At 39.4% G+C, this 11640-nt stretch overlaps 1 protein-coding gene across 1 annotated transcript in view; it reads right to left on the bottom strand.

The window, feature by feature from the left end:
• Window positions 1-263: 263 nt before the first annotated feature.
• The window catches only part of TMTC2 (transmembrane O-mannosyltransferase targeting cadherins 2), a 229399-nt gene continuing 218022 nt past the window's right edge, over window positions 264-11640 (bottom strand). Inside the window, exon 12 of the mRNA XM_056846658.1 lies at window positions 264-603. Coding sequence (XP_056702636.1) covers window positions 424-603 — 180 coding nt within the window. The 3' untranslated portion in view covers window positions 264-423. The remainder of the gene's footprint in view (window positions 604-11640) is intronic.

Here is an 11640-nt window from a genome sequence, read left to right as displayed (position 1 = left end):
CTTTACCCTCTTCTAACTTCCCATGCTGACCAGATGGATGCTATAAGCCAGTATGATCCTGTACCAGAAACCGCTTAGAAATGAGCAACGTGAAAATGAGTGGGATGACTTGATGAACGTACTGAAAGGGCTCCTTTCAAGTGTTCCAGTTTTAAATCTATTTTATTTTTATGCTTATGATGGTAACTATTAAGTCCTTCATGAAGTTCCTAAGAAGTTTTTTTTTAAATCTCCCTCTTATTGTCAATTGTCACAACAAAAGCAGCCCTGTAGGTTCTCCTAGCAGCAATTACATCCTTGGACAACTGGAGTCCGGTCCAATTTGAGTGCCAAACAAAAGAGCATCCTGGGAGTTCTTCTGAAATTGACTTTTTCTCCCCCCTTTACAACAACAGAAAGGGTCTAAGGACTTTTCCCCCTTTGTCATGTCTTTGATGTCCTTAAGCCTTGTTTTTCCATAATATTCCAGAGTTTGCGTAGATTTGACTGTGTAATGACATCATCTGGTTTAAACTGAAGGGCATGGAGATAGTTTGCTTCAGCCTCTAGGAGTTTGCCATTAAGATGCAGAATTGCTCCCAGATTCATCAGGGCAGCTGGATACTGAAACACACAAAAAAGGGAAAAATGATTAAAGGTTTGTTTTTTTGTGAGGGTTGAATGTTGTTTCCTCCGATAATCTTCATCCATGACACAAAATTATTCTCTTATGTTTTTGCACCCTTCTTTCATGAAAACAATTTAGCAACTGGAATAAACATGGAAAGATAAGAAAGGAGAGATTTAATCCACTGTTTGCTGCCCTTTGCACTTCAAAGATGGCAGGCCATAGCGTTGACAAGGAGATTCCTTCCTTTTTTTTAATGAGCATAACATAAAGGCTTCATAAACTGTAACATGGGTATTCCCATTGAGATTTCCAGGAGAAATTTATAGCTGATGAGAGATTTTATGTCTTTTAAAGCAGACCTTTTCCAATAAAGATTTTACAACTCATGGAATCCATGAAAAAATGCTTTATACTCTACTTTCTGAAAATACAAAGTTATGTTCACTTTAGGTTTCTTGTACTGGCTGGTATAACACAACATCAGCATAACTGGTGAAAATATGATATACTAAAACAATAGTATGAATATGCTTACACCAGACAATGGCATAAAAGCCTGACAACTTGCATAAGAATATAAGAAGAGCCCTACTAGATCAGTACAGTGGTTCACCTTGCATCACACAGCAGATAACCAGTTGCCCCGGAGGGCCAACAAATACGACACAGAGGCTTTCCCATTACCTTGTCTTCCAGCCCTGGTGTTCAGAGCTTTACTCCCCTGAATATGGAGGTTAGATATGCCTGTGGTCATCACAGTGTCCTTATGCAGCAGAAATGGGGGCAATTTACATTTTCGCTTTAACACTGAAATCCCATTTAACCAATGCTACCAAGTAAGAGGCCTGTAGTGAGATTCTAATATAGCTGGTTAAGCGAGGAATGCCTTCAGAATCCCATAGAGTCAAGTCGCAACAATGTCAGTGTCATGTAATGTCACATCACTCTCTGTGCTTTTAATCATAAAATGTTTTGATAAACCTCCATCATCAAGAGCCTAAACTTGAAAAAGACAGGCTAGAAATATAACAAGCAAGCAAGAGATCAGTTAAAATTATAAAGTGAAAATGATGCTGAAATTTGACCTGCAGTCTTTCTTTTCTATGGATGTGTTACTTCTTGCAAACGCCATAGGAATGAGATTTTTATGGACTGAACAGGCCTACCTAATTAGCATAGAACAAAAACATATTTTGTGGATTTATACAGAAAGTGAAGAACAGCTTTTTTTCCCAAAAGCAAAAATATTAAAATGGTAATCTGCTATATGGATACCTATAGTGTCCCTTCACCAAAAATATTTTCTTCATAATTTAAAGCTTGCCCATTATCAATATCAATGCATGTGTGGCCATGCCCTGAACTGGATGGTCTAGGCTAGCTTGTTCCTGTCAGATCTCAGAAGCTAAGCAGGGTCGGTGCTGGCTAGTACTTGGATGGGAGACCATCAAGGAATACCAGGGTCACTATGGCAAACCACCTCTCTTAGTCTCTTGCCTTGAAAACCCTACAGGGTTGCCATAAGTTGGCTGGGACTTGATGGCACTTTACACACACACACATGCATACCCACACACACATTTTTTTTTTGCTTTCTTTTTACTGGAAGCTGAACACAGAACTCACAAATATTTTCTTCTCTTTATGCCTGGAAATTAGAACTCAACACAAGTATCTGGCATATGTGAACTATTTTCCAGTACTGTCAGTATGTCCATCTAGTCAAACAATCTAAAAACAAGGGGAACTAACAAATGAATTCATAAAACATCTTGATTCCAATGCTGTACAGAATGTCCCAATTACCATACTGCTAGCTCTGAATGCAAGAAATCGTGTTATTTCATTCTCTGCTTATGAAGGCAGGTTACATATCAAACAGAATCTATTTTTAGATGTTATCTCAGTTTTTTTTAGATACCATGTTGGCTGATGTTTGACATTCATTTTCTCTGTAAATATAACCAATTAACCTGCTGCTTTTGTTGAAGATGACACAAACATCATCCACCTCATCCTTGCTGTTCTAGTGCAGATCATCCATACATCAAGCCATACCCATAATGAGTGTGATTAACTCAAACATTACATTGTCACTAAAGGAAAAGTGTATGTGGTGTCCTAAATACATGTGCACTTTATACATACATGACAGCCAGCATGGTGCGATGGTAACAGCAGTGAACTAGAAATGGGGAAATATGGGTACAAACCCACACTCTGCCATGAAGCTCACTTGATGACCATGGTCCATTCATTCTCTCAGCTTACACTACCTCATAGTTTTTTGTGAGAATAAAGTGGGAGGGGGTAACAATACACAGATGATACCCAGCTCTACCTTTCTTTTCTACCTAATTCCAAGGAAGCTGTTGATAATGTAAAATGGTGCTTGAAGTCAATAAAGGGCTGGATGAGGGTAGACAAGCTGAACCTTAATCCTGACAAGACAGAGGCGCTTCAGGTCAATAGACAGGTAGACTAGGGTCTTGAGATCTCTCCTGTCTTGGATGGGGTTACATTCTCTCTAAAAAACTACACTTGCAACTTAGGAGTGCTGCTCAACATCAGGGGGCTGCTGTAGTTGCTTTTGCCCAGTTTTGGCTGGTGTAGCAGGTGTACCCATTTCTGGCTCAGTATGATCTAGTCACAGTGATCCATGTTTTAGTTACATCTAGACTGGTCTACTGCAAAGCACTGTGTTTGGGACCACCCTTGAAAAGTGTTTGGAGGCTGCAGCTAGTGCAGAATGATATGGTTAGACTGGTTGAGAATTCATATAAACCTCTCATGTGCCATATTGAGACATATACCAATGAAGAGCTTTTTTCCCAGTTCCTCAGCTTTCTAGGTTGGGTCAGAATACATCTATATACATTTCATACATTGGGGGGGGGGGGTTGGAAAGCTAATAATTTTGGGGATAAAAGTATTGAATAAACTGTAAAATGTGTCAGATATGTCATACTGATAAGAGAAAAGGGGATTTAATAGAACAGATGAAAAAGGGAAAGACATCCTCAATTGCCAGTCAATTTAGACTGATGATATCATCCTAACCTCAAGTGAGAACTAACTCATAGCCACCTTTATTTGTCAAAATAATTGAACATATTCAATTTTTCTAATGGATTTTGGACCAATTTTACAATCTATTCCCATTTCAAAGTGCAACAGCTGTTGCCACTGTGAAGCCACAAACCAGGGACAGAGTTTGTGTTATTCTAGTAATTATATTATTCTGCTATTGTTAAACCCCTTCTGCAAATCCTGTGTCCCGGCTTCACTCTACTTTTGGGAGTTTTTCATGACAGGCTCGTATTTTTCAATAGAAGAGCCAGGGAAACCCACTGCTTTAAGCAATGGGCCATTTAAAGCAATTGCTTTAAATGGCCCACTGCTTTAAGCGGCAATTGCTTTAAATGACCCATTGTTTAAAGTGGTGGCCTCCATTGAAAAATACGAGCATTGTTCACAATAGAAAATCTGACTAGAGCCAGTCAGCCACTTCACTATTGCTTAACTTTTCTATGGAGGAGAATTGGATGGGGGCGACCCCTTCCAGACCCGATAAAATTGGACTCCCTGATCCAATCTTCACCAAACTTGGGGGTTCTTGCAAGGAGAGTCCCTTGCAGCCATGCAGCATATTTGGGGGCTCTGCCTGAAAAAATTCCCCCCAGGAGCCGTCGAAAGCCCCATAGGCTTTATTGGACCCGGATTTTTTCGGGAATCTCAGAAAAAGCTGCATTCCCATATTTACCAGTATGGGGATTTAGTTTTTTTCGGGTTTACCATAAAAAAATGGGACTAATAAACCTGAACCCAAAATTTACCGAATTTTTGTTTTGTTTTGCACAGCCCTACATTGAACCTCAGCCACAACTGGCAGAATTTTTCTTTCCATACGTATCACTTTTTATGTAAGTCAGCTGATGAAGCTTTTCAACTCATTAAGAGTGCCAGTCAACAGCTAACAGTCCAATACATGAAACACTTGCAGCCGCTGAACAAATGGTTCCACCTACCACATGAAAGGAAAGTCAGCCCCTTCAATAATTTCCTTTCAGAGATACAGGCTTTACATCAAAAAGAGCCACCTAGCAGTTCTAGCAGAGTTTTAAAGGCTGTCTTCTATGGTTTACCGGGAATTATATAGTTATTCAAGAATTTCTATATAATTGTTTGCTTAGCCTTTGAATGTGGCCTTTCTCCCAAGCATTGCTCAATGGTCAAATACGTGCTCAGTACAAGGCGCAACGATTATTGCTCTGGCATGATCTCACCAACCATGGTATTTTACACCATCGCAGGCTCACCACACAAGTTGCAAGCAAATGTGCCAGTTACAGATGTTTGTGATCAAGATGAGTTGTTTTAGTCATGAAACAGAATTGCAAGAGCAATTACACACGTCCCTTCTAAGCAAAGGAGAATACAAAGTTTAAAAGTAACAAGAATAAAAAACAGTTGCAAGTAAAGCAGTAGCTGAAGTTTGTCAGTCAATCAGATTTTCAAGAATCAGATGTGTGCTGTGACTACTGTCATGTCCTAGAGACACGGATACATCCTGTTTCTTCAAAGAAAGTGCATTGTTTCCTCTCTTGTTCTAGTCTCCCTTTTCTCCATACTCTTTTGACTTCCCTCCCCCTAATTGATATTCTCCTCGTATCATTCTCTGCTCAATGTAATTGGCAGTATCCTGGGAAAGGCTCACACCGCCTTCAGCACTTGCATGATCCTATATATATTTCACACATTGCAAACCATAGGTTTAATGCAATGTTATTAACCCCATATCATCACTGGTTAGTGGAAAGTTTAAGAACTACTCAGTGAGCTGTTGTATAGGGATGCAGTCCTAATTGCACAGAAGCAACATGTTAGAATTACATGCTTCAATAACAAAAAGGAAAATATAGTTCTAACAATAAATAACAATGCCCTTGTAAAACTGCATGTGTGCACAGAAGAAGTTATGGTGGTTATTAAGCCACTGGATGAAAAAACTTTTACATAGTCCAGGTCCCATATTATAAACAGAGAACTAAGAGTTGGATTCTGAGGTGCTTTTGCTTAGACAAGGAAGGTTTCTGCAGATTTCTCATTCAAACTGCAGCCCCCTGCCCGGCAGGTCACACTGTTCCCAAGCATCCCAAATTCTCAGCAGCAGTTTTGTTTGGTGGTTTAGGTAGCTTATCTACACACAGAGTTTTTCTTCTGATTCTTTGAAACCAAACCTATAGAATGAACAAATACATATGCACACAGGCACAAAATACCGCATTCATATATACCTGAAATGTTCACTGAGTATCTGTTTTCAGTGGCCATTCCTTTCTCCCTTTCCTTCCCTTAACTTATTAATGTGTAAGTTTCTCCAGTACACAGAATCCCATTCACCCTTATATTTTTAAACAGCACATGATTGTTTGCTGGATGATACAATCAGCATGGCTTACCAAAAAAGGGAAAAAAAGACAGTTAATTTCTTTGAGGTCAAACAGGAACAATCAAATCTCCCTGTTTCTCCTAGACGGAGTGCAGTTATTTCACATCAGGCACGCTCAGTCAGGTAGCTGGTGGTGTTTTTAAAGAGCAAACAACTCCTATGGCTTTGCTGCTGAATGGAATTTAATGGTCTGGATAGCAGGGTGACCAAATATTTTAGCTATACCATTAGGATGCGGTTCTCTTCCCAACATAAAGAGCAACTGAAGTATTTGGAACTTTCAGTGTGCTAATTGAAAACATGCACAGCGGCTTGATAAAGAGGAATGAAGTAATAAAAGAGAAAATGAAAAGAAATTTATCAGTAGGCTGCACTGCTAAGCTTGAAAACGACTCATGGTGGCCCTGCTTCGTCTTGCCAATGACCACGTTATAATGTGCTGTCAGGCCTTTTAATCCTTCTGCGGTGATGGGAAGAATTTTCACTTGAACTTTTATTACTGGTGTCGCTGCCATGCTTCAGCATGCTATTTTCTGAAGCAATCAAAATGTCAACAGCTTCTTTTTTTATTGCTAAAGAGAACTGCGCCCAGCTGAATCATTTCAGAAGTGGCATTACTTTCTGACAGACCCCCGAAGTGTTACTTATGGGGTTAGGCTTGGACATGGAGGCTGCCCTTGAAGCTCTTGGTGATGATACTCTTAAAGCAGCATCTGATCTCTATCAAGCAACTAGAACATGTAAATTCAATGTTTGTGGAAAAGAGATACCATTTTCTAAAAAACCGGGAAACCACAGAAGACTAAAAAAACAAACTGTTTTCATGGCAAGTGTAAGCTGTGCAGCACTGTATATGAAAGAGTCTTCTCTCAATGGGTGAAGATACTGTATATTTGCTACTCCCCATAATGCCTGGAATATCAACACATTTCACAGTCTCTTGAATTGGATACGCTTTCATCCTGCAGAACATCATCAGAAGCTGACTATGTTCTTTTCAGTTGATTAAATGGGTAGACAAATGAAGCAGTGAGGGAATGGGTAAGCGCAAAATGTAATCAAAGACTATTATAGCTCTGCCTAAATTTTCAAATACATTTATGTCTATACTGAACCCTCCTGATGCACTGACTGGGCACATCTATTTCCTGAGTTTTCTGAATTTCAATGATGACATAGTTGTAGAAGCCTAACACTAGCATCTGCAGTAAACAAACAAACAAAAATCCCCATGCCAGCCACTGTGTTTGCCTTTTAAAATTTTGACTGGGTCACAAACATTTTGGCTGTTCCATGTACTTCTAGTATCACATTTCCAGAAACACTGTATCTGCTTCTCCCACTGCAGCTTCAGGTTTAAGAAACTCCTCCACAAATCTTCCACAAATTCACAGAACAGCATATGAAATACCCAGAAGGCAAATACTGTCCACTTTGTTTGAAAGGGAAGTGAGGTCTACATTCAACCTTTCCTTCACTAGGTAAGCGACACTGTAGCCAATCATCTGTTCAATACTCTATGGCACTAATTCAAAAAGTTACATTCTAACATCACAATCTATGGTTTGTTCATGATGAAAATGAACCAAAAAGTCTTCTGTCTTGCTCCCTCCTTTCTCCTTCACCCATCAATGGTTGTGGCAAGATTAAAGGACCCAATTTAGAACTAACTGCTTCACCTGTTGTGATACCCAAATAAGGTGCATTAACAAATTATTACAAAAGAGAATGCTAAATTGTTAAGCAACAAAATGCAGTATGTAATAGCTTCAATACTATTACAAGTTATGATCAGCTCTAAACGAGGAAGTCTTCAGTCTCGGTGATGGGAGAGGGAAATGGAGGGATATAATTGGACTTCCAAGGCTAATTCTCATACTAAACAAAGTACTGTTCGATTGGTTATCTACATAAATCCAATGACATGGATACAAGGAACTTGGAAAAGGTTCTTCACATACAGTGGTAATTTGCATATGGAGATGTGATCATATGACTCCTACTTCCAAGTGCATATAGCTCTTGCTAGACTGAATCACATCTAAATATATAAAACATAATACATTAACCCAAGCCTTGGCTCCATGATCATTGCTAGAAACTACATCACTGAGTCAAAAATTCTAGAAATCGCTAGAAATTACATAACTGAGTTAAAAATTCACCCATAAACTCAAATGCCAAAAAAGCCTATAGTCACCTCTTAAGAAGTAAAGGGAAAAGAATTTTGCATACATCCCAACAGTAATGTGTGCCAGATTTTTGCAGCTTTCAGAGTTATGACACCAGGTCTATGAATTGTAAGATGAAAAACTTGGCATGAACTTTAAAACAGCATGTAGCCTATCTTGTTTTCTTTGGGGGGGGGGGCGGATTATGACAGTTTCTTAGCATAATGCAATGAAGCCTTGACTTTTTAGATTGCCATCCGCTTAACTTCTTTTCCACTTTCATTTGGCACCTCCATAACTGAAATTGAAATATACTTAGTTGGTAAAAGATATCTGCCATTTACATTTGTACAAATTCCTATTATACCATATTACATACTGGCAATGAATTAATGCAAAACTTAAAAGTATTACAAATTATATGGCAGTCTGAAAAACCCAAGAGAACCTCTACAATAGGAGTAGGACTATAGGTTTTTCCAATAGCTATGCATTGAATGCTTTGATACAGTTTTTAAAAAGTCTCTCAGCAATTATTCTTTCAATCCATATGGAAACCAAGCTGCACACTTTAAAATATTATTTTATTAGTATAATAAAACATCCTAAATAGTGACACACACTATAATTTTTTAATACTGTGATTATAATTTTTTAAAAATAAAACACTAACGTATATGTTACAGACCTCACAAAGTGCTTATAATTAAACTCCTCTGGATTTCTAACCCAAATACTTTCAGATTGTGCAGCATATAATCACTGCATGCAATTGTCCAACCATTTAGAGTTAAATAAGACTTCATTTGGAGTTAAATGAAATTTTGTTTATAGAAATCAAGCTGTGTTTTCATTCCAAGGCCTGCAATTTGGTCATTTTCACATCTAGCAATCTGTTGGAATTATCATACAGCAGCCCTTTCCTACTTATTGTTGGGATGTCTGTCTAATGGAAGATGAAATATGAATGAATGCCAGTCTTGCTACTTTTGCTATAGTCAACATTGGCAACACAAGTCCCATGGTGTGCCAGCACAAATGATGTGTACATAACTGCAATCAGGACATGTTAATCAGGTTAAGAAATCAAGGTTGCACTTACCTGTAACTGTTCATCAAGTGGTCTTCTGTGCAGGCACATATGGGACTGTGCAGGGATAGGCCAGCCATGGAGATTTGATTTGTAAAGCTACTGGAAAGACTGGCTCCATGGATCAGCCCTTCCCCTCTGCCTCGCACCTAAATCAGAGACTCTTCCTGCCCAGATGGTCATATGACAAGGGGGAGGGAGCTCTCTTTCCTCAGTTCTCCCTTCACCACCATGGAGCAGAAGATGGTACTATGGCCAGAAGCCCACAGTGGGGAAAGGAGGGAGGGATGTGAGTCTGCAAATAAGACTACTCAATGAACAACAGTTACAAGTAAGTGCAACCTTGTTTTCATCTTTGTGGCTTCTGTGCAGTCTTACATGGGAGAGTAGCAAGCTCACTTACCCAGGAAGCGGGTGTGTGGCTGCTTAATGAAATAATGATAGAAGAACTGTTCTCCCAACAGCTGCCTCATACCTGGAGTCCTCATCCATGGAGTAGTGTTTAATGAACTTGGAAGGCTGCTGCTCTGCAGGTGTCGCACAGATAAACATTGGAGCTGAATGTGGCTGAGGAAGCTTGTGCCCTAATAGAATGTGCTTTCAGCTGGATAGGGCACTCTACATTAGCCTTGTCGTATGCTAGTCTGATGACGGAGATCAGCCACCTTGATAGGGATTGAGTTGTAACCACCATCCCTTTATTGGGACCCTTAAAGTAAATAAAAAAGTGGAGTAAATAAAATAACAATGCCCTGCAAACATCTAATAAGCGTAATGCTCTCTCAGCAGTGGATTGAGGGTTTTCTTTTGAGGGGGGGGGGAAATGGCAGTATTATGTCCTGTGCAAGATGGAATTTGGATACCACTTTAGGAAGGAAGTCCAAACTTGGACGAAGGACAACCAGCGTGGTGTAGTGTTAAAGAGTGGTGGACTCTAATCTGGAGAACAGGGTTTGATTCCCCACTCCTCCAAGGGAGGGAGCGCTCCTCCTTCAGTTCTCTATGCCTATGTGGAATGCTGATATGGCAGCCAAATGTACTTTAATTGATGAGTTGGAAAGGCCATAGTCTTTAAGAGTTAGTAGATAGTCAAAAACATTTTACAATGAACAAAAGTCAGGCTTGATATGTCCCTGAGATGCCCGTATAGTAAATAGATGCCACTTGGGAGCATATGACCATCTAGTGGATGGTTTATATGAAGACAACAGTACATCAGTAACTATCAGACCAGAAATTTAAGGTCAGGTTCTCCAAGGTACATGAGACATTCAGAATGCTTATCATTTTGTTTCATCTTTGTGCCACATTGCTGACATTTCTCGAATAACTCCATCTCCTTACTCTCCATTTCTCCTCAGAATCCAGTGGAAAGAATGATCAGCAGCTACGATATGTCTACTCTCCACAGTGACAGAAAGAGAACTGAAGGAGGAGCGCTCCCTCCCGTCTTTACCATTTGGGCAAGAAGAGTCTTTGACTCAGGCACAAGGTAGAGGGGAGGAGGAGTCTTCCATGGAGCCAATCTTTCCAGAAGCTTTACAAATCAAATCTCCGTGGCTGGCCTGCAACTGAACAGTCCCATGTGGGACTGCACAGAAGCCACAAAGATGAACACTAATCCAGCCATCATGTATAATTTTATTTTGGGTACTTCTGTTTTGGTGTTGTTGTATATGCCTTAAAACAAAAGTAAGTCATAGAAGCAAGTAATTAAACTTATTTACACAACAGTAATGTGTCCAACACAAGTCTGGGTAAATTTAAACTATTTTTATCAACTACCATGACAATTTCAATATGAGTATTCACAACAAGATTCTGGCTTACTACTGTTGTTTTCTCCTATACAGAAATACAGTCAACACATACCTTTGCAAGATAAATGAATAGCTGAGTCTGTTGTTGTTATGGATGAAGCCCTATGTTTTAGGAAAGAAAACAGATCTATTTTTTTAAATTTTCAGTTGAGCCACAAACTCCACACATGTATGAGCACAGAACATCAGCTTCCTGGTAAAGAGACAGTGAAGAATTTCCCTTAGCCTGTCACTCATTTCATCTGCTGTTTGCAGATGCCTGTGTGCAAGACACTCAGTATACTGTGGTAATGATTTATTGGCCAAAATCTCCCTTTTTTATTGGTCCAAAAGTGATCACCCTGCTTCTGAAAAATCCTAAAAGCAAAACTGTTACAATTTGTACTTTTGGCTCTGAGAGACTTCCTGGGTTAATTTTCCCACTTGTCACTGCTTTAAGTTCATATTATCATAAAGATAGTGAGGGGGAAAAGTATTTGATCCCCTGCTGAATTTGC

The sequence above is a fragment of the Euleptes europaea genome, chromosome 3 (genome assembly GCF_029931775.1).
Source record: "Euleptes europaea isolate rEulEur1 chromosome 3, rEulEur1.hap1, whole genome shotgun sequence".
Taxonomy (NCBI): domain Eukaryota; kingdom Metazoa; phylum Chordata; class Lepidosauria; order Squamata; family Sphaerodactylidae; genus Euleptes; species Euleptes europaea.
Note: the sequence above shows the minus strand (reverse complement) of the source record. Positions and strands in the feature narration are given on the sequence as shown.